The 22,975-nt window shown below is 55.8% G+C and overlaps 1 protein-coding gene across 2 annotated transcripts in view; it reads left to right on the top strand.

Annotated features, from left to right (window-relative positions):
- Positions 1-22,863, top strand: part of PFKM (phosphofructokinase, muscle) — a 36,618-nt gene extending 13,755 nt beyond the window's left edge. For both annotated transcript variants that reach the window (XM_006139070.4, XM_025179474.2), the window contains exons 5-23: positions 1,737-1,926; positions 3,498-3,663; positions 4,644-4,688; positions 5,937-6,045; positions 7,395-7,490; positions 7,969-8,061; positions 9,067-9,192; positions 9,794-9,858; positions 10,408-10,471; positions 10,837-10,983; positions 11,389-11,459; positions 12,361-12,448; positions 13,187-13,339; positions 13,919-14,083; positions 15,950-16,011; positions 16,802-16,913; positions 17,971-18,070; positions 20,908-21,013; positions 22,313-22,863. In XM_006139070.4, coding sequence (XP_006139132.3) covers positions 1,737-1,926; positions 3,498-3,663; positions 4,644-4,688; positions 5,937-6,045; positions 7,395-7,490; positions 7,969-8,061; positions 9,067-9,192; positions 9,794-9,858; positions 10,408-10,471; positions 10,837-10,983; positions 11,389-11,459; positions 12,361-12,448; positions 13,187-13,339; positions 13,919-14,083; positions 15,950-16,011; positions 16,802-16,913; positions 17,971-18,070; positions 20,908-21,013; positions 22,313-22,460 — 2,106 coding nt within the window. In that variant the 3' untranslated portion in view covers positions 22,461-22,863. The remainder of the gene's footprint in view (positions 1-1,736; positions 1,927-3,497; positions 3,664-4,643; positions 4,689-5,936; positions 6,046-7,394; positions 7,491-7,968; positions 8,062-9,066; positions 9,193-9,793; positions 9,859-10,407; positions 10,472-10,836; positions 10,984-11,388; positions 11,460-12,360; positions 12,449-13,186; positions 13,340-13,918; positions 14,084-15,949; positions 16,012-16,801; positions 16,914-17,970; positions 18,071-20,907; positions 21,014-22,312) is intronic.
- The last annotated feature ends 112 nt before the right edge of the window (positions 22,864-22,975 follow it).

Raw genomic sequence — 22,975 nt, 5'->3', positions numbered from 1 at the left:
TTTTGAAATAGGTGTGCAATGTAGATGTACCCCAAGACACATTACACCCGAATCTAGAGTGTCTGACGCCCTGAGCAAAGGGGGCCGTGTGCTGCTGGACTGCCCTGGGATTAGCCTGGGATACCTGGAAGCTCGGAATGCTTCTCCTTCCACACCAATTCAGCTGAGTTGGAGGGACGGCGCAGGGCAGAATCTGCACATGCATGGGAACGAGGAGTAGAAACTCTTCCGGCTATGTCTCCCCTCCCACTGCTGCCTGCTGCGCAAACAGCGGCACAAGAGCCTTAGGCATTCGCTACACTGGTACCTTTTGTCACCAAAACCAGCCTATTGGCAACCAAACAGTGAGTGTTTACACTGCAATGTGACTTTTGTCAGGAAAAACACCCATTTCAGGGGACAAAAAACTTTCATCCCTGCAAGAGACTTTTGTTTTTTCTCCTCCCTTTATTGTTGACAAAGTCAATGGGACACTGCTATTTGTGTTGTTAAGAGAACTGGCTTCTACCAGTGTCTCACCATGCCTGCCCTGATGGCTGCACTCAGTGTTTTGTGATCTCTACTGCCCTGCAGGCTGCACCCCTCCCCTTTCTAAGCTTTAGGGAGTGTCTGACAGCTGAGGGAGCTACTCTGTTTGGGGAACAAAGAGCAAATCATGGGACTGCTCCTGCTCTGCCCTGCTAGGAACCGAGCAGCAGGGGGAGGGCTGGAGAGACGGCCGTGCTGCTTGGACATTCCTCAGCACGGAGCGCTCCCAGAGCTCCTCGTGATGCTGCTCCTAGCAGCTGAGGGCGCTGTGGGAGAACTTGGAGGGAATCCCAAAGATGCACAAAGATCAGCTCTGCCTTCCCACCACAATGCCCTGTGGGATGCTCACCCACAATGCTTTGCTCTATCTGTCGACAGGATGTTAGCCATGTGGCCATGAAATGTCGACCGTGGGAGGCAGAAAAAACAGTTTGACCGGTTTTCCCTTTTGCATGTCGATCCGACCCTTCCCAGGGCAGACCCAGCCAAAGGGAGCTTCTGGAGGCACACAGCAAGGCCCGCCCCCACCTAGTCTTACATCAGCGACTGGAGGCATGCACTGTGGGGGAACAGGAGGCAGGCCCTGAATCCCCGAAAAGTCCATTGTCTCCATCCCCGGGAACAGCAGGGTAGCAGCAGGGACAGGGAAAGGTGCCGTTAACTCACAGTCACTGCAGTCCCCCTGAGCCCAGGTCGTTGCTGTCCCCGGACCCGCGGTGTTGGGAGAGGATGACTTTAAAGGTCATTGCAGTTTCATGGAGGGCATTCCTGTCAGGAGGAAAATGATTGCATCTTGCCCTTTTCTTCAGCAGGGTCACAAGCCAGGGCCCGGGAACTTGCGTGTAATGATAGCCCCAAGGCCGGGGTCACAACGAATGTCTAAGACCGAAAATAACGTGAAATCGGAGATGAAGGCAGCCAGCCCTCGGGTCGGGTTGCACAAACAAGGACTCCCGAGGGCTTGGAGGGAACAGGGCTGTGCCCGTCTCGAGCCAGGGTGCCACCCCCAGATGAACTCAGTCCAGCCTCCCTCTCTGACGCCCCAACTTCCAACGTGCACGTTTGGTTGTTCCAACCCAGATTCTCACTCTCAGGCCTGAATCTCAGGGCAAAACTGACCCCACTGCAGAAAGATCAGTGCAAGCTCCAGGCATTTTAAGGGAGCCGCAGGGGGTTTCCTGCTCACCCACCTCCTGCCTCCTTCCCAGGGCGGCACCGTTATTGGAAGCGCCAGGTGCCAGGACTTCCGCACACGCGAGGGCCGTTTGAAAGCTGCCCGCAATCTGGTGAAGAGAGGCATCACCAACCTGTGCGTCATCGGGGGGGACGGCAGCCTGACCGGAGCTGACACCTTCCGGGCCGAGTGGAGTAATTTGCTAATGGAGCTGGTTAAAACAGGTACTGCTGTGGAGTGAGGGGGATGAAGCTGCCCAGCCCACCGCAGTGCCCCAGAAATTCTGCTCCACAGCCGCCTCCTTCCCCCCACCTTAGCTACAAAATAACTGGCCACCCCCGTCACCTGGGCCCCGATCCTCAACGTAGGGGCCTAACCTCCACTGACTTCAATGAAACTCGGAGGGGGAGCCGTGTTAGTCTGTAGCATTAAAAAGAGAGGTAGTCCTGGAACCCTTGGAGACTAAGACAAATCTGTCTAGCGTTGGGAGAGACAGGCACCTCTATACCTTTGAGGATCAGGGCCCTGCTCCCTCTGCGGTGTCAGCCCTGTGTACTCCCCAGGGGACAACGGCCCATCTGCGCTGTCGCCCCCCGACACCCACTCACCCAGCGCACGCCATTCCCGAGACACCGCGTAATATGGGCCTCTTGTCCCAGGTTGCTTGTCTGCCCCCGGGTGTCACTACTGCTCGCGTCCGTGAACCCCACCTAGGCACACCCCTCGCAGAGCGCCATGGCACACTCCGCCATGGCACACCCCTCGCAGAGCGCCATGGCACACCCCACCCAGGCACACCCCTCGCAGAGCGCCATGGCACACCCCACCCAGGCACACCCCTCGCAGAGCGCCATGGCACACCCCGCCATGGCACACCCCACCCAGGCACACCCCTCGCAGAGTGCCATGGCACACCCCACCTAGGCACACCCCTCGCAGAGCGCCATGGCACACCCCACCCAGGCACATCCCTCGCAGAGCGCCATGGCACACCCCGCCATGGCACACCCCGCCATGGCACACCCCTCGCAGAGCGCCATGGCACACCCCACCCAGGCACACCCCTCGCAGAGCGCCATGGCACACCCTACCCAGGCACACCCCTCGCAGAGCGCCATGGCACACCCCACCCAGGCACACCCCTCGCAGAGCGCCATGGCACACCCCACCCAGGCACACCCCTTGCAGAGCGCCATGGTTATAGGATGGTGCAGTGGGGACAGGCGCGCCCGCAGAGCTTGCTGGGAAGTGGAAACAAATTTCACGAAGAGAATTTCCCCTCCCCGGTGTCCCAGCGGTTGCTCCTCGTTCAGCACGCAGGAAGCGAGGGGTCCGACGCGTCGCGGAGCTGGGACTGAGAAGTCTCTTTCTCTGGGGCTTGGCTCACGTGCTCAGATTCGAAAGGAGCCATTGGCAGGGTCAGGAAGGAATTTTCTGCCCGTCAGACTGGCAGGGACCTGAGGGAGTCACTTCCCTGGAGGGCCTGTGTGCACCTCGTTGAATCACCTCCGTGCCAGCGCAGAGGCAGCCGTTCAGGAGGGGCCCTGCCGTCCTCTGCTCTGGCCCACCAGTGTAGTCTCCTGCAGGTGGCACTGAGCGGCCTCTGATGTGCAGGAAGTAGACCAGGTGGGCAGGTGTCCCTTCGGGCCTAGCACGCCGTGACTTGGGCTGCACCCGAAGATCCTTGAGTTCACTGGGCCTTGGCTGGCTCCTCGGTGAGCATGGCCCGTTGCTGCGCTCTCGGGTCGCGACCTCCCCGCCAGCGTTCCAAGGGGCCCGGGGAATCTCTCCGCAGGTGGCATCACGGCAGAGGAAACCAAGAACTCGAGTCACCTGAACATCGTGGGCATGGTCGGCTCCATCGACAACGACTTCTGCGGCACGGACATGACAATAGGCACCGACTCCGCCCTTCACAGGATCATGGAGATAGTCGACGCTATAACCACGACGGCCCAGAGGTGAGGCTGGGGCCAGCGCCTCCCCCCTTCCATTTCAGCCTCAGCCGCGGGCTGCCTGGGCTGAAGGGCATGTCCCCTGCACCCAGCCTGTCCGGTGCCCTGGGTAACTCTAGGGACGTGGCTTTGTGTTCTGTGAGTGCGTGCAGCACTTAGTGTGAAGGACCCTGGGCCCAGACGCATCCAGATGACCTACAGTAAGTTTGAGAGAGTTTGTCAGGCTGTGCGTCTGGCTGTCCATCCGTCTGTAAGAGCCAGGACCACCACGTTTGGTGGGCAGCTTTCTCCTAGAACTTAAAGCAAGCTCAGAGTTTGCTTGTGCCAGGAAAACGGGAGGTGCCTGGAATGGGTTTGCTTCTCATAAAACCATAAAGCACAAGAGACAGATTCACCAGGCAGGTGAAGGGGGCTGGCTGGAGTGTCCCCCCCGGCACCCTTTGGGAGGGCGAGGGGACTGAAGCTTCCCCTACCGTGGTTTGTGCAGGAACGTTGCTGGCTGTTCCCCTTCATCAGGGAGCGAGGGGAAAGTGCCCAGTTTTCTGCATTCCTCATGCTGGCTGGAGGGGAGGGGAGGGATGAACCTGGACCTGCCCCTGCTGGGGGACACGGACCCCTCCCTCATCTGTGCCCGCTGGAGCTGCAGTTGCCATGGAGAGGCGCTTCTTACCTGGCCGCAAGCTGGTGCACTGAGAGGCCTGGGGCTGTCCGCTCTCCCTGGGGCAGCCGGCACACTGAACCCCTCCTCCCCAGCCTGCCCCAGAGCAATGATTTCAATGACGAAAAAGACAAATGAAGTGAGGCAAGGACCCGAGCAAAGCCGGCTCCATCTTCTCGTTATTGACACTGATAACTGTGAATGCCAGTCGGCCGCTCTGAGCTGCTGCGTCTCCGCGACATGTGGGCGCGGTCTCTGTGCAGGGACTAGCTCTGTGGCAGGGCTGCGCGGCTGTAACTCCGGGTGCGCTCTCTCCCCTCTCTTGCAGTCACCAGAGGACGTTTGTGCTGGAGGTGATGGGCCGTCACTGTGGGTGAGTAAATCAGTCGCTGCCGTGCCTGTAACAGTTCTGCATCTCTGCTCCCCCGGAGCCTTTGGCCCAGGGACGGGAGGCAGGGTCCTTGCATCACAGGAAAGGAAGGGCCGGAGGGAAGCAGTCCTGCCTGCCTCCAGCCAGTGAACTGCCCCAGCCCGTAACTGTTCTGGAGCCGGGTGAGCTGGTGCAGAGGGGAGCCAGTGCATCTCTAGGGCTTTAATGGCAGGTAGCGGTGTCTAGGCCTAGCAGGCCTCTGCAGTAGGGCTCACTCACCCACTATAGCACCTCTGCCACTTTCCGCCAGGCATCAGGTGGGATTCTCTGACCGCGGCCGCAGGGGCACTTCTTGCCCTTCTCTGTGACTCTACCACAAAGCTGCCTCAGCTGTAGACTTGGGGCTGTGGACAAGGCTGTGACCAGTGTCCCCTGCAAGCTGAGCACTTGGTGGCTGCCCCGCTGCTTAACAGAGCAGGCACAGCCGGCAGCATGTCTCTCTGCACAGAACAGAATTTATTCTGCACATGGATGGAAACAGTTAAGAGGGAACGTTCGTTGTGAGCAGCTCACTGTTCTATAAACGTAACAGTGGGTGAGCTCCTCCGGTCTGGAGAGAAGAAAGGCTCACTCGGGGGAGGGGGCAGAGCGAGTCCCTCCCTCGTGAGGATCAGACTTGATCCTGCCCCCTTTGAAAGCCCTGGCCAGTTCTCAGTCGGTGTGGAATGGCGCAGCTCCACTGATTCTGCACCAGGGTGGATGTTCCCCAGGAGAAGCTGAGCTCAGTTTGCAGCGTCATCCCCCCCCCACCCGAATGCTTCCCAAAACTTGGAGGTTTGAAATCTGATCAATGAAACTTAATTTGGAAGAGAAACAGCGATGGGGAGCCCCTGGGGGCCACACCCTCCAGCCGGTTCTGAGGGCCAGCGAGGGGGTGCGGGGAACGCAATGTCCAGATGGGACTGCCCCAGCCCTGTTCTTTCCCCGAGAGCTCACCGCTTCTGAACCGTGGCGCTGCCTCCTACCCCACATCGCCCAGGGACCCGGCCATACTGTTGGCTCCCCTGCGCCCCATGACATTGAACAGAACTGCATGGAGCCCATTTGAAACCGCCAAGCAGCATTTCCAGAGCATCTTCGCTGGCCTGGGCCACCAATGGCAGCTTCTCCACTTGCTAAGCATAAAGGGGGAACTTCAAAATTCACAGCATGGCCCTGGCTCAATAACCTTCCTCCTCTTCTCTGCCTTAGCTACCTCGCTCTCATTACGGCTCTGGCTTGTGGTGCCGACTGGGTTTTCATTCCCGAATCGCCGCCCGAGGATGACTGGGAGGAGCACTTGTGCAGGAGACTAACTGAGGTAACCCTTGCTAAACTTACTGCGGGTGACTCCTGCTTGATCTCGGATTGCGAGACCTTCAAACGAGGATGCTCAAGAGTCCAGCTTTGAGGACAGCGGCCTAGTGGTTAGGGTGCTGGTCAGATCCCTGGGTTCAAATGTCTGCTCTGACACTGCTTCTTGTTTGTCCTTTGGCAAGTCACTTAGGCCCAGCTCTGCAGAGTTATTTAGGCGCCTAACTCCCACTGGCATCACTGGGAATTAGATACCGAAACACCTCTGGGCTTTTGTCTCTCTGTGCTTGAAATTCACCACATGAATAACAGCACGGCGCCACCTCGCAAATGGGAGTTGTGAGCATAAATACACTTAAAGACTTTAAAGCACTCAGGCACCATGATGTGGGGGGGCATATGTGATCGGAAGCTAGATTCTTGAGCTTTCTACATTTGGTTTGTTCTTCTGTTGAAAGGGATTCCTGGGGGCCGGAAGGCCGGCATCAGCGCTGGTCAGGAATTCTGTGACCAAACATTTCCTGGGTCCAAGAGGGGCTTTCTGGAGAGAGACACCCCAGAAGTCCACTGATCGCATCTGCCAGAGCAGAGTCCAAAAGGGGGGGACCACAGGGGCGAGCGAGCACTCATGTGCTGAACGCAGGATTGGACGGCCCAGCCTTGGCATCCTTCTGGCGGGAGCAAGTGCCAACCGCTCACAATCGTTCACTAAAGGGACAGCACAAAATGGACAGCTGGTGTCCCAGCCAGTCCTCGTGCACGCCCAGTGCCCCGCTTGGGTCCTTCTTCAGCCCACAGCTGTAGGAGGGTGTGGCCGGCTCCCTGGCAGCTGTGCAGCCTAGTGGCTAGTCACTGAGTAAGCAGGAAGAAAAGGGGGCGCTAGCCTCACCCAGGAACTCCAAACCACTCCTAGCTCAAGTCCTTAAGTTGGGGGCATGGCCCCAAGAGTCTGGATTCCCCTTTGTTGGGGGTTCTCAGTAGGTTCCCCACCTTCCCCAGAGGGGTGGGGGCTCACTTGTCCCCATGGCTGCTGGGTGGACAGGCTCTGGTTCGCGTCCTTAGACTGCTGAACCAGGCTCCTCCCTTTTCCCCTCCATCCAGGCCTGACCTTGGCTGCAGGCAAAGTGGGGCAGGGCTGGCTGGGCCCAGAGGCTTCTTTGCCCTGGCAGGCCAGGCCCTCCTTTCTGTGCGCCCTCCTACGGGGACAGAGCCGCTCGCTGGCCCGTTCCGCCCCCGCCCGGGCCGAACCCAGCCCGCGGGGACGGAGCCGCACGCCGGCCCGCTCCGCCCCCGCCCGGGCCGAACCCAGCCCGCAGGCGGCATTTCACGGGCGGCTTTCTCCTCCCCTCCCCCCAGACGAGAGGCCGGGGATCGAGACTAAACATCATCATTGTGGCCGAAGGAGCCATCAACAAGCAGGGCAAGCCCATCACCTCGGAGGACATCAAGAACGTGAGTGGAGCTGGAAACATGGCCCTGCTTTGCGCGCCTCCTCCCCCCGCCTCCCAGCGCACGCGAGGGCTCTGCTCCCCCCTGCATCCCACTGCCTCCCAGCGCACGCGAGGGCTCTGCTCCTCAGCTCCCGCAGCACTACACCGCCCCGCCCCCCGGATCCGACCCCAGGGCGCATCCCCACGGGCTGCTGCCCAAAGTGAGCAGCCAGCGGCCGTAACAATGGGCTGGCCCTCGCTGCTGTGCGAACCAGATGCGGTGGCAGGGGCAGACAGGGCTGTGCGAGCAGCCAGCTTTAAAACCCCCGTGAACTGCAGAGCCGCAGCCGGCGCCATGCGAATGCGGGGGCTGCGCTGATCCAGCACCGGGATCGCGGTGTCCAGCGGTCTCTGCTGCAGCGTGTCGCTCGTGTCAGTGTGGACTCGACACCAAGAGGGCGAAAGACGAAACTCTTCTGCCGTTTTTCACTCCTCTTTAGCTGGTGGTTAAACGCCTCGGCTATGACACAAGAGTCACCATCCTCGGGCACGTGCAACGCGGCGGGACTCCCTCCGCCTTTGACCGCATCCTGGTAGGAACATCTGCTGTCTTGTCTCCCCATGAGACCCTTTTACAGCCCCATGGGGGCTTCGCTCAGACTGCAGTGACACAGGGAGGTCTCGCAGCCCATCCGCCGCCCTCAATCATCCCTGACTGGGGTTTGTCTTCCAGCCTCCCGAGCTTCCAGTGCTTTTCTGTCCTTACCATTGGAGAGCTTGTCGTAATACCCAGCCTACAACCATCTCCCCGGCTGCAGACTAAGCTGGTTCCTCCTGCCCCGTGCCCTGGCTGTCCCTAACCCCCTGCCTGCCAGGAGCTGGGACGGGCCGATGACCGAGCTCACTCTCCAATGCCCTGCTCTGTCCACTCCCTCTGGGCTGGATGGGCCGTGGGTCTGACCCGTCTGGCCGCGCTGACGTTCTGTTCTAATGCTGCTGTCGCGTCCCCCTTCAGCCTGCTCTGCTGCAGGGCAGACGTGGCCCCATGGTTCAGCCTTTCCGCAGTGGGCAGCTTTTCTACCGTTGCTGACCCTGGCGGCCGCGTGGCTGTGGTGCATCATGGGAAGTACAGGCCAGCCGTGGGAATGGCAGAATGAGGCTCTGCTCCCAGGAGGCAGCAGGGTTGCATTCCAGAAGGGAAATATTTCCGTTTTCAATCCGCGTGTTCTTAGAAAGCAGACGCGTACCTGAGAACCTGATTGCCATTGACGCGGGGGGGGAGGGGGTTATGTAAGTTATGTTTGACCACCCCGGAAATGACTGCCACAGGGATCAAACCTGTGACCTCCAGCTCTAAAGGAAAAAGCAAAAGGAGTAGCCCCCTTATCTGACAGCAGCAGTAGGCACTTATTCTGTGTAGAGACCAGCCTCTAGAGGTGGGGTGGGGGTAGGAGCTCTACTTATCAATGGCGTTACCCTCTGGGTTGTTTAAGGACCGATTCAGGGGACTTTGTGCTGAGTGGAAACGGGATCATGGGATGTGGCTGTGCAGAGAGCTGGAGAGCCAGTGAGGATTAACACCCCTTTGTGTGTGGCAGGGAAGCAGAATGGGAGTGGAGGCAGTCATGGCTTTGTTGGAAGGGACTCCAGATACCCCAGCGTGTGTCGTCAGCCTCTCCGGCAACCAAGCTGTCCGCCTGCCTCTCATGGAGTGTGTCCAAGTGGTGAGAATTTCCCTGCCTCCACGCCAGCTACCTCGGGTGCGCTAGGCGCTGTACAAACCCATGGTAAACAGCCCCCGCCCCAAAGAGCTTGCAGGTTAAGACTGGTGGATGAGACTGACAAGCAAGTTGGCAGTGACAATACACATGGGCAGTTCTTAGCCAATCAGAAGCAGGGATTGCAGTGTGCCAGCCACCGAGACGTCACCAGGAGCAGTGTTCACTAGCCAGCATTCCTGCTGGAGCCGGGGTACGAATGAAGGCAATCCAACGTCTGAGGGACGTGTCCTGTGTCCCCACTCCTAGGGCTGGCTCCCAGCCTGCTCCGGGAGGTATCAAGGTTCAAACTTGAGAGGAATGAGGCAGTTCATGGTTCTTGCAGTCTCTTAGGTCACATTTCCAAGCTTTTCTAGGCCCCTGCAAGCGCCAGGAATGCTGTTTTTAAATACAAACCGATTCTGATCTCAACGTATGGCCCAGGCCCGTAGCGGCTTGCTCCAGACTCCTGCTTTGCCACATTGTTTTCCACTGGGGATCGCAGTCGAGTGAAAATGAGAGACAGATCTTTAAATCTTTTCCTTTTCCGGTGGCTGCCTCCTCGCAGACCAAAGACGTCACAACAGCAATGAACGAGGGACGATTTGAAGATGCTGTTAAACTGAGGGGACGGTAAGAGGATGTGTTGTTTAAAACGAGATCTTTAAAGAACCAGGGAGATAGTCCAGCTCTAAAATTATATAATAATAGATAATCCCCAGCTCTTAGCTAGCTCTTCTCATATGCAGAACATACAGAACTAGACAAAGGGAGTCAATATCATGATCCCCATTTCACAGTTGGGGAAACTGAGGCACAGAGGGGTGATTTGCCCAAGGTCACGCAGCAGGCCAGGGGCAGCACCTGCATCTCCTGAGTTCCAGTCCAGCGCTCTGTCTTCTAGGCCACACTGCACTGAAAAGAAATCAGCGTTCCTCCAATGGCCAAGCTCACGGCCTCCACAACGTGAAGATGCTTATCTGCTGCAGAAAAGAAAGGAGCAGGCTTTTACAAGGAGGGGAACTAGCGACTTTCCCCAGGAACATGCTGGATTCACCCCTTTCTAAGACCACTCTAGCTCGACCCCCAGGCCTGGGCTGGTGCAGGACTCACTGGGAGAGGCTCCGACGGCCCCTTCTGGCCTCGAGAGCTGATTCCTCCTTCAATGCTTCTTTCTTGCAGGAGCTTCCAGAATAACTGGAACGTTTACAAGCTGCTGGCTCACGTGCGCCCGCCCTCCACAAAGGTACGGCACAAAGGGCAGGTGGCGCCTCCCCGGTTTCCTTTAGGTGCGGGGCAGCTGGGTGGCTGGCGTTGCAAAGCAGGCAAGGGAGCTGGGCCTCCGCGCCTGCCCCGTTGTTTCCAGGGGGAGCTGGTCGCCCAGTGCTCAGTTCAGACCCTCAGGGTGCTGTGGGGCCACGGGACTGTCCCAGGGCTATGCTAGTGCTGGGTCCTGGGGTGGTACCGCGGGTGTCCCAAGGCTGTAGGGCTGGGGTCAGTACTATGGGCCAGCCCACAGCTGTCTGTGCCCAAACCACGGGGCCGTGCCCCATGATCTCAGCAGGCCTAGGACACATTCCCATGTTCTCTCTTTCTTTCTCCCCACCCCAGAGCGGGTATAACCTGGCCGTGATGAACGTGGGTGCACCCGCCGCTGGGATGAACGCAGCCGTGAGGGCGGCCGTCCGGATTGGGCTGATCCATGGGCACAAGATGCTGGCTGTGCACGATGGATTTGAAGGGCTCGCCCATGGACAGGTACCAGCTGGGACAAGGCAGAAACCACGAGGAGTCCTGTGGTACCTTAGAGGCTAACAAGTTAGGGCATCGGCTTGCGTGCGCTAAGCCCACTTCCTCAGCTGAGTGGGAGTGGAAGTTCCAGGAGCCGAGGTATACATAAGGGAGAAATTGTTTGTGTGAATGAAGCTAATCAAGGCAGTGTGGAAGTGGATCATTCACAGCATTTGGTCTGGAGATGTGAATAGCCAGAGAGGGGAAATTGCCTTTGTAATGAGTTAACCATTTGAGATCCTTAATCAGTCCTAAAACACAAGGATAATTTCCCCTCTCTCGAGATTCTCCAGATATTGTTACTGTCAAATTACAGGCAAATCAGATAGCCCAGATCTTCCTAACACCCTTCCTCTCTGCCCTTCTCCCCAGGTGGAAGAGATTGTCTGGGGAGGTGTAGGTGGCTGGACTGGGCTCGGTGGATCGAAACTTGGAACAAAAAGGTAACTCACTAAAGCCTTCTTCCTCCAGCTCACTCCGTGCGCCCCTGCGGCCTTCAGAGATGCTTTGGTCAGTTTCATCGACGGCTTGATTTTCAGACAGGCAGCACCTCCTGCAGCTCCGGGAGAAATCAGCTCCTCTGGAAATTAGGTCTTAGGGGCCCCTTTCTCTGGGTCGGCGAGTGCACAGAAATCACACAGACTGTTAGCTCTCTGGGGCAGAACTGTCTTTGCTCTGTGTCTGTGCAGCCCTAGCAGAATGGGGGCCTGGACTATGATGGGGCTGCGAGGTGCTCCCGTAACAAATCAATAGCATGTCCAGCGCAGGCCTAAACCAGCCACAGACCCTGAGCAGAGGACTCACCCAGCTGCATCTATGCCCGAGGGAAGGGGAGGTGGGGGCCCAAGGGAGCTGAGCTCTACTGGCGGAATCGTCTGCCCCACACTGCTTACGCCAGCGGTGGAAATTAAATTAGCTTCTCGAGCGGCTCTGCCTGCTGCCAGGCTCAGGGGACCGGAGATCGGGGAGCTGCCGCCGGCTGTCTCTGAAGAATCATGGTCCCTACGTCACCATAGCGACGCTGCAGCAAGCGGGAGCCGTGATGGCCCTGCTGTTCTGAGTCACCCGGTGCAGCATGGTCTCAGTGAGAGCAGTTTGGGGGGGGGTCCTGAGCCTGGGCGGAGGCCCTCCCTGCTCTCCAGCACAGGGATAGGGATGTGGTCACCTGCATGTGTTCGACAGAGAAGACTGACGCGACCTGCGGTGGTCAGATCCATGGCCCTTAACTAGTCTGGGCCTTCGCCAGCCTCTTCCTTGTCCCCGCCCCAGTGCTGCCCACTGCCAAGGACTAGACAGGCTCCCCAGGGGCACTGATGCTTTCTCTGGTGTTTCTGCCTCTGACAGGACCCTGCCCAAGAAATACTTCGAGGAAATCAGTGCCACCATCAGCACCTTCAACATTCACGGGCTGATCGTCATCGGGGGCTTTGAGGTGAGCCGGGCAGGCTGTGGTGGGTCTCTCCGGGCCCAGCCACCTTTCTCCAGCCAGGGACCGCCCCAGAGGAGATGTGAATCCAGGGGGAGACGAGGCCAGTTGCAAAGATCTCACGAGAACAGAGGGGCGTTACTGGAGGAACTCGAGTGTCCCAGGCCTGTCAATGCCTTGAAATCTCCCACGGTGACTCAGGGACAGATCAGCCCTATGCAGCCTGGCTGCCAAGCCTCCTCCGGAAAAGGGCTCAGCTGCTGGATCCATTATCCAGCTTCAGGCTTTTCTGGAGGGGTGGGGGGGAGACATCCCCCAGGGCACTGCTGCCCTATCCTGAATCTAATGTAACAATCATGGTCCCACCCCAACAGGCCTTCGACCCAGCAGGATACGCTGCCTGTTCCCTGGCTCTACTGGGAGAATACAAATAATAAATACCTACCTGTTTCCTACCTTCCCGCTGCCAGCTCTCCAGGCAAGGCCGGAGGGAAATCCTGGCTCCACTGGAGTCCTCAGCAAAACATCCATCTTCGGTGGGGCCAGGATTTCACCCCACGCTGCATCTCCTTGAGCAGACTCCATCCTAATCCCCCGACAGCCTGAACCCCACGTTACAAACTGCTCCACGTCAGGAAAAGCTTCCAACTCGGCCGATCCTCCCTGCACCTGGAGGGGAGCGCGTCCCCAGACAGACACAAACCCAGGTCTTTTCAATGCTTCCTTCTTCCTGGCCTCCCGTAGGCTTTCACCGGGAGCTTGGAGCTCGTAGAAGGTCGTAGCAAGTACGAAGAGCTCTGTATCCCGCTGTGCGTTATTCCAGCCACTGTGTCGAACAACGTCCCCGGCTCTGACTTCAGCATTGGGGCGGACACCGCCCTCAACACCATCACCATGGTAAAGGCTGCAACTCTCTCTTCTGCGCTAAGGAAAACACCAGCCCCAGCTTCTCCTCTGGGGGGACCCGGGCTGCCGTTTCTAGAGTCCCCTTTGGGGAGGGCAGCCACTGCCTGCTTGGCCAGCTTCTCAAGGTGGCCACGGCAGAACAAGATCCCAGTGAATCTGGGGCACCGTGGCATTCTGGAGCAAGGGGAGAACCAGACGTCAGTCCTGCTGAGTCCTTCCCCCTTTGGGAGCAGGAACGTCTCGTTACCTCGCTCCCCCTGCAGGATTTCACTGGGTGTTTCACAGACAACCCCGAATCGTCATCTGACCCTTGTGCACGTCGCCCCAGCCATGGTCTCCTGGGGGGAGGGGTAGCTCAGTGGTTTGAGCATTGGCCTGCTAAACCCAGGGTTGTGAGTTCAATCCTTGTGGAGGCCATTTGGGGCAAATATTTGTCAGGGATGGTACTTGGTCCTGCTGTGAAGGCAGGGGCCTGGACTCAATGACCTTTCAAGGTCCCTCCCAGTTCTAGGAGATAGGCAATCTCCATTCATTTAAAAAAAAAAAATCTTGCTCTTGTTCCTTCCCCAGACCTGTGACCGTATCAAACAGTCTGCAGCCGGCACCAAGAGACGGGTGTTCATCATCGAGACCATGGGCGGGTTCTGCGGCTACCTGGCCACCATGGCCGGCTTGGCTTCAGGAGCGGACGCCGCATATATTTATGAAGATCCCTTCACCATCCGTGACTTACAGGTGAGAGTCTTGCTTCTGTTACAGACAAGGCCTCTGTTCCACTGTGCATAGGCTGCTTCCCCGGCGTCCCAGCACCCTCCGCAGGACAGGCCTGGACCTGCAGCGGCACAGGGGCACGTGCTTTTCCAAGTACTGCTCCTGGAATGCCAGGCACTGGGTCGCTTTGCTGCAGGCTGACCAGGTGACCGGCGAGGGTTGCTTCCTGCCTGTCCTGGCACCACGGATCGCACTGCACCCCAGAAGTGACCAGCAGCAGGTCCAGCTCCTCAGCGAGGGGCCATGGGGCTCCCTGTGCTCATGTTCCCAGCCCGTGGGAGCTGGGAGGATGGTACTTGCATGTGAGAACAGCGCACGGAGTCGCTTGTGCACCTCTGCCGAGGACTCACAGCTACGACTGGCTGCTTCCGGCGGTGCCAGGACAGGCAGGAAGCAGCCTTAGAATCCCCACTGCTGTTTACTGAGCTGCTGGAGGCCAGCCCATGCCCAGCCCGGCTCCCAAATCCCCTGCCTGAGCTACCTCCTGCATGCCAACCCCTCATTCCTGGCCCCACCCCCGAGCCCACACACTAGTCAGATCTAACTGTGTTGGGTCGCAGGCATCAACAATTTTCTTCAACTAGGTCATGAGGAAAACGTTTGAAGAGCACTGATCTCGAAAGCACAGTGGGTATGGTAGTGGGAACCGAGTGGGCAGGTCTCCTCGCGATGGCTGGGGAGCCTACTACACACTTGGTTGATAGCCATGGGTTCTTTAGCTCAGCCCGGAGAGGTTCAGGATCCAGAGACGCCAGGTTTGTTCCCCACGGCCAAGGAGGCACCAGGGTTTGGCCTTCCACAGACTTCAAGGCCAACTTTGCACTAGCCGAAACAAACGCGAGTCTACCAAAGTCAGGGGGGTGCTGCCAGCTTCCTTGGGCCATTGGCCTGAGTGCTGGAGAGCAGAGACGTGAACTCACCAGGGGGCTCGGGGTAACAGGGTCCCAGGGGAGTTCCTGGAGACTGGTGTGGACGGACTTGTCCCACTTACTGCTGGAAAGGCTCATGTCTGGCCAGGGAACAAATGCTGCTCTTGGTGACGCTGGCCTGAATCCAGAGCAAGGCCCTTGGCTGCAGGGGGAGTTATTCCAGCTTCCGTAGGGCCTGGTTCTTATTCACGCCACGGCCCTTTACGCTGCTCTGGCGTTGCAAAGGGAGCTTAGCACAGGAGCACTCAGGGACTCGGGCTGGGTGTGGTGCGCCCAGCACAGCAGGATCCCGGTTTATGCTGTAATAGGCATCAGCAGGGCTCGCCAGCCGCGCTGTCCAGCGTTCTGCGCATATCGTTCTGCACATGCGCAGATCGCCGGAACCCGGCTCTTCCGGGTTGTAATCCATTTGCCACGGGCGAGTAGATTACTAAGACTGTCGAGCCCTGGGCATCAGTAACAAGAACCGCGCACAGGAGCCTGTCCTGCCAGCTTTCAGGCCTAAGGGGGCCTTCTGATCATCTGCTCTGACTTCCTGCATCACACAGGCCGCAGGCTCCTGCATGGAGCCTAGTAACTAAACTCAAATCAGGAATGGAGTTCGGGGGACTCCCTGCAAAGGGTCCAACCACACGTCCCCGTTTTGCTGGTGGCTGTCGCGTCCCATTCAGCCTGTTACGGCATTCTAGGGATCCATCATGGGAACATTCGGCAGCCCCGTCCGCTTTGCTGCAGCGCTCCGCTGGCAGCCGTTACCTTTAGCTGGGCTCCTCCCTGGCCTGCTGCCCGGAGACGTGTTCATGCTCTCCAGGACTTGCGTTGGTCCTTGTAAAAACTGCTTGTAAACTAAAAACAGCGCCAGGAATCTCAGAAGGCTCTTGGCTCTTTTCTGCGTTAACAGGTTAACGTCGAGCATCTGACTGAGAAAATGAAGACGACAGTGAAGAGAGGCCTGGTGCTGAGGTAACCAGCATCAGAACAAGGCAGTCTGGGGACAGTCACCGGCTGCAGCAGCAGCTGACGCACTGGGCCAGGACTTAGATTTAGGATCTGTTCCTGGCTTTGTCCCAGCCCTGCTGGCTGGCTTTGGGCAAGGCACTTGCCTTCTCTGTCTAGCAGTTTCCTGCTCGTAAAGCACTTTTCTGCGAACAGCATTAGATGGTCACTATTATGCTGAACACCTCTTACGTGGGATGGATATTCCATAACCTGTATTAATCAGAATCCATTTGGGATGAATAAAATAGCTATGCAGGTGCCATTTTCAAAAGCCCCTAAGTCACTTAGTTAGGCCCAGCTTCTCAAAAGGTATTTGTGTCCATTAATTTCAATAGGAATCAGGCACCTAAATCCCCTGGAGGATCTGGGCCTTAGAAACGAAGTCCCACTGACTTTCAATGGGATTTAAGAACCTGAGTCATTTTGGCCCCTGGGGAAACGAGCTCCAGATCTCGGCCTATGGAAAAGTCCTGCTCATGGCCCTGCACGACAGCCTGGCAGAACAGTAACGAAGCCATACGGCTGCACTCACAAATGAGAGCCGTGGGCGCTACAGGGCCACCCTACTCCCAAAGGGGTAACCGTGAGCAGCCGTTGCCCGTCAGCTCTGCCTAACCCGTCTGTATCTCTGTTAGCAAATCTCCTTCTCGCCCCAGTTTTTTCCGATTCACCCAAACATTCACGCCACTTATTCAGTCAGCTCGTGCCTGGCTGTGGGGTCATTTACTTGGGCTTTCTTGTTTGCACGTCCCAGGAACGAGAAGTGCAACGAAAACTACACCACCGACTTCATCTTCAACCTGTATTCCGAGGAGGGGAAAGGCATCTTTGAGAGCAGGAAGAATGTGCTGGGACACATGCAGCAGGTACACGAGGCTGGGGAGGTAGCACAGTCTAGCGGATGGGACACGAAGGGACTCAGGAGAAGTGAGTTCTGGTCCCAGCTTTGCCTCTCAGCTGGTGAGTGACTTTGTGCAAGTCCCTCCACTTGCTGCTTGTTTCCTCTCCTGCCCTTTGGCTGCTGAGACTGAGGCCTTCTCTTACTCGGAGATTGGCACCATGAGGATCAATCTCCCAGAGCTTGATTTAGCAGGGCTAGTAAAGACCCGCTAAATCGACCGCTGACCCCGCTCTTGTCGACATCAGGTTGAGAAGAATCAGGGGAGTCAGCCGGGGTTTCTCCCGTCAACTCGCCGAATGCGGACGCCGTGGTAATTCGAGCTAAGGGACATCAACTCCAACTATGCTGGAGTCACGTACCTTTAGTTCGACATTGCTCCCTAGTGTAGGCCCGGCCTGAGCTCTTCGTAGCAGGGCTTGTGCCTGTGCTGCTCAGCACAATGGAGCCCTGAACTCATTCCATGCCATTGTAACATGCTGATTAACAGAGGATCCGCTCCTCCAGACAGCAAAGCCTGCGTCCCTCTCCCACCTCAGTACTATCTTTATCCATGGCTTCAGCCAAGCGAGCCGGGTCTCTGCAAAGCAGCAGCTGCTTTGGCTTCCAGGAACTCCACCTGCTCTGTTGGGCTCCAAAATCCCCTCCTGGGACCAATGTTCCCTCTAATTTTTTTCCATCCATGTGCAGAATAAATGTTGTTCTGTGCACTGAGGCATGTTAGGATGTGCACCACCAGTAGAAACACAGGCTGCTAATCATGGGTGGCATTTGAATCTTTCCTGGGTGGCCACCCAAGTGCCCAGCTTACAGAGAGCGCTAGCTGGCGAGCACCTTGCTGGGCCCAGTGCCAGGGGTCTTGGTGTTGATCACAGGTGCTGGAATTTGGGGTTGATGCAGCATCCAAATACAATAGCCCCTGTAGGATTAATCCTGCCTTCTGGGCTGGTGATGCAGCAAGTGCTCCCTGTTGTCACAACTCACCTTGCCCAAACCCAGACAGCCTCTCTTGTTCTGCATGGCAGGGTGGGACGCCGACTCCTTTCGACAGGAACTTTGGAACCAAGATGGGTGCGAAATCTGTGGTATGGCTCACCGGAAAGATCAAGGAATGCTCCAGGCATGGTAGGTCATGCGTTTCGGTAGGAAGAGGCCCAAGCAGAGCTATCCGCCTACCCTTCTGTGCAGTAGTTTGGGGGCACACGGCACAGGCTTTCGTGGCTACACAGATAAGATTGATTTTAAAGTCAAATATGAATCTAAATGGAATGTATTGACATTAAATCCAGTTTTCTTTCACATTCATTTCCAATTGAATAGGAAGGTGTGTTAGAGTCTTTAATAATCGCTTCGGTTCAAGCCGTACGGGATTGCTGTAGATTTAAATGGGTAAAACCAATCTAGCTGCTGCCTCCCCCGCAACTGCTCAGGGAGGGGGACGCCTGCAGTGACAAGGTGGGGGGCGGAAGTGTTGCATTTACAGCATGGGGGCAAAGGCGCTGCTGCCCCCTAGTGGTGGCGGTTGAGAACTGCACGCCCCCAGCAGTGCATTTTCACGGAGGTGCTCACCGAAACGCAGCACGTTTAGGTAGCACTTTATAGACTAACAAAACATGTCGATGGGATCGTGAGCTTTCGTGGGCACAGCCCACTTCTCCAGATGACCGGAGTGAGAGTTTGGGATGCGAACTCTCGAAATAAATAGGAGAGGGGAAGGGGAGGGGGGAGAAGGAGAAAAAAGGAAGGTGGGTGCGAGACAGAGCATCATTAATGGAAGCTGGAAGCAGTAATTTGATCTATGCCATCAAATGCCAGCAGTGCCCCACTGCTCTATATATTGGACAAACTGGCTGGTCTCTGTGGGAAAGAGTCAATGGACACACATCGGATAGACGTACAGGGAACACACACAAGCCTGTTGGGGAACATTTCTGCTTGTCTAACCACAGTCTGACAGACCTGCAGGTGGCTGTCTTGTCACAGGCTAGCTCCACAAGCCAGATTCACAGGGAAGGACTAGAATCCCAGTTCATCCACAAATTCAATTCACGTGCTAATGGACTCAATTGTGATAAGTAGGTAGTGTCCTAGCCAGCCCATAATAACTGCTAAAGGTGCTAACAGCTCTGAGGGGTACCCTTCCTGTTTTAGCAATCTAGCTATTGACTTTGATTTTTATCTGCTTAGGTTTAAGTACCCATTCTCCAGATACTTAATGATGCTCTGTCTCCCACCCCTCCTCTCCCCTTCCCCTATTCATTCATTTTGAGTTTTCACATCCCAAACTCATCACTCCGGTCAGCTGGAGAAGTGGGCTGTGCCCTCGAAAGCTCATGATTCCATCGACATGTTTTGTTAATCTACAAAGTGCTCCCAGACCATTTGTTGTTTTTTTCTGTGACAGACTAAGTCGGCTTCCCGACTTAGGAGAAATTGGAAAGGGTACAGAGAAGAGCGACAAGAATGATTAAAGGTCTAGAGAACATGACCTATGAAGCCAGGCTTCATGAACTGGGCTTGTTTAGTTTGGAAAAAAGAAGATTAAGGGGGGACATGATAGCGGTTTTCAAATATCTAAAAGGGTGTCACAAGGAGGAAGGAGAAAATTTGTTCCTCTTGGTTTCTGAGGACAGGACAAGGAGTAATGGGCTTAAAGTGCAGCAGGGGAGGTTTAGATTGGACATTAGGAAAAAATTCCTAACTGTCAGGGTGGTCAAATATTGGAATAAATTGCCAAGGGAGGTGGTGGAATCTCCCTCTCTGGAGATATTTAAGAACAGGTTAGATAGACATCTGTCAGGGATGGTGTAGACGGAGCTTGATCCTGCCTTGAGGGCGGGGGGCTGGACTTGATGACCTCTCGAGGTCCCTTCCAGTCCTATTATTCTATGATTCTATGATTCCCCTAAAGCTCCAGCGCATTTAGGGAATTTCAGAGGCAAGAAGGATGTTTGAGACTATGGGTATGTCTAGACCTGGCACCAGAGGGATGTAAATTAGACGTACCGACATTGCAAATGAAGCGGGGATTAAATCTCCCGTGCTTCATTTGAATAAAAATGTTTTGCTGGGTCAGCAGTTTGTCGGCAAAAAGTGGCTGTCAAGACGAGGATCGGGCGCCAAAGAAAGCCTTTGTCGGTCGATCCTATAAACCTCCTATTACGAGGCGTAGGGGATCAGCCAACAAAGGCTTTCTTTGGCGCCCGATCCCCGTCTTGACAGCCACTTTTTGCTGACAAACTGCTGACCCGGCAAAACATGGTGACCATTTTTAATCAAATGAAGTGTGGGAGATTTAATCCCCACTTCATTTGCAATGTCGGTATGTCTAATCTACATCCCTCTGGTGACTTAGGGTATGTCCAGTCTACATTCCTCTGAAAGCATCAGGTGGGGAGGCAGCCCCTCTTTTCTGCTTGGGGGGGGAAGAGAACCACAGATGGGGGTACAAGGGCCAGTGCTAGCCCTAGGAACCACAACAGAAGCCTGAGTAACAGACACCTGATATGTTTGGAAGAGAATTTGGCCATTCAAAAACAGCCAGGCAGAGGCTGGGATGGGGCTTAGGATGCCAAAACCAGGGTGGCCTGGAGGCCAGAGCACTGGGTGGACTCCGGAGACGTGGGGTCACCTAAGTTCACCAGACGTCTTTGAGGAAGGCTCCTTGCATTCAGATGCACTTTTCACTTCTGCTGCATTCACCTTGCGGCAATCCCCAGGTCTCAGGGATTCTTGCCCCGTGCAGTTTGTGGGCAGGTGGAACTGGTTTCCCAGCAGAATGAGAGGCCCGCAGGCCTTAGCGTTCAGCAGGAGGCCTTGCTGTCACGTCTGAGCCTGGCCGCAGGCAGCCTTGCTTTGTTTTCCCTGTCCATGCGCTGGGGTACGCCGCCAGCCAACTGCAGCAGATGAGCGAGGGCTGAGTGCTGGAAGTACTAACGCGCTTTCCCTCCAAATCCTTGCAGGGCGAATCTTTGCCAACACCTTGGATTCAGCCTGTCTCCTGGGCATGCGCAGACGGAGCCTCGTCTTCCAGCCGCTTGCCGAACTCGAAAACCAGACAGATTTTGAGTAGGTGTTTCTCCCCCTTTCCTATGCCTCTGCCACAGTGGGGATGAGCCAACAAGTAAGGGGGGGGGCGGATACATAAACAACGTTTCAAAGGGCTAGGCAGCAAGGAGGGAGGCTGTAGAGGGTTGGTCTCCAAGGCACAGGAATATCAGAGCCTGGACATCAGGTAAATCTCCCTACTGGGGAGCTCGCTTAACACAGAGAAGACGCCCCAAGAGAAGCAGGGGAGGTCTCCCTGTTCAATTCATTTAAGAAGCTGACAGGAGAACACTGCGAAGGGTCAGAGCAGTCGTGCCATAAAGACCAGAAACAGCATGAAAAAGGGCTTTTGAATTCAGAGGCAAAGGAGTAAAGAGACCCAAGAGCTGAAAGTTGAAGCTAGATAAAAATCACATGGTTGGAAATGAACCATGTGCCTCAAACCAGAGTAACAAACAATGGGAGCAGCTTCCCAAGGGACGCAGCGGATCCTCACCCTACAAGTTACGCTCTAGCTCTACCCAAAGCCACAGGTTGGCTCCAGGAATTGCTGGGTGAGGTTCTGCGCCTGGAAGATTTACCTGACTCAGCTCTGGGGTGGGGCTGGAGAGGAGGGGTTCACAGAGCAGGCTGCCCCAGAGAGAGAGAACTACCCCAACCCACTCACCCCACAGCAGCCTGGGGCCAGGGGCGATGTGCCTATCCATGGCTGCTGCAGTGGGCACAGCTGAGGGAGGGATGGACAGACACAGAAACTCTCTGAAATATCTAGTGGATAGCTTTCCCTTTCTCCACCCCTGCCCTCTGCTGGCCCAGTGGGGTTATAGCTTTCTTGTACCCCATCTCTGACCCATTACTGCCCTCTGTGGTCATTCTGCAGTATAACTGTCCCTCCTACCAGACTCCCTCCCCTTTCCATTTAATGAGGAACAATCAAATTCCAGACATCCCATTGCCCTGGTACAACCAAACCCTGACCTTGCTTTAAATTATAAGAGGAAGTTGCATTTGGTGGTTCTAGCGCTTACCATTTGAGTAGTTCTGGAACGGATGGACAGACAGGTGCACATTTCTAAACTATATGGTAAGATTAACAAGCAGCATCACACGGACACACACACACACACACACACATGCCCGAGTGATACAGGGGCGTGAAATAAGAATTCGCTACCAATCACAGTTCTTTTCTTTTCTGTTAGTTCCCCTCCTGTGCTCCTCATCATAGTATCCAAGGTCCTTCCCGTGATGCATTCGTCAATGTCTCACGTCCCCGCTTTGTGAGTGGTTTTACACTACCTGGTCCTTGTTCCCCAACAGGCACCGCATCCCCAAACAACAATGGTGGCTAAAACTTCGTCCAATCTTAAAGATCCTGGCCAAATACAAGATCGACTTGGATACCTCAGAGAAAGCCCACTTGGAACACGTTGCACGCAAGGGGCTGCCGGTTGAAGCCAACATCTGAAAAGCTGGAGAAGCAACACGGCTGGCACATGAGCAGATCTCCCTCTAAAAATAGGTTTTGGCATCAGGGACCTCTGAAATAAAGTTCTCATTGTTTTAGCTCATGACCCCAGCTCGGCATGCAGGAATCTATCATTTATACAGTAGTGGGGCTGCAGTCAGTGCCATGTGCACGAAATTAAACATACGACTCACAGGATGGCAATGCAGTACCCTGGTGTATAGAGCTACCTAATTTATGGTTTAAACTGCTTTGAAATGCATTTTCTGGGGCTGATTTAGCTTCCCTGGGGTAGATTAAATGGATGTGTTGGTCAGGCTTCTTTTATATCCAAGTTCATCGCTTTAAAACTTGAGATTGTAATTTACGTCACAGTATTAAAAGAAACCCTCGTTTCTGAACTGGCTCATGTTGTGGCAGGAAGTGTTAGCAAAATGAGAATAAATGCTATGGGTACGGTTACTAGAACACCTCTTCACTGCTCCAGACACTTGAAAGACCAGAAATCGCTTGAC

The sequence above is a fragment of the Pelodiscus sinensis genome, unplaced genomic scaffold, assembly GCF_049634645.1.
Source record: "Pelodiscus sinensis isolate JC-2024 unplaced genomic scaffold, ASM4963464v1 ctg176, whole genome shotgun sequence".
Lineage (NCBI taxonomy): Eukaryota > Metazoa > Chordata > Testudines > Trionychidae > Pelodiscus > Pelodiscus sinensis.
Note: the sequence above shows the minus strand (reverse complement) of the source record. Positions and strands in the feature narration are given on the sequence as shown.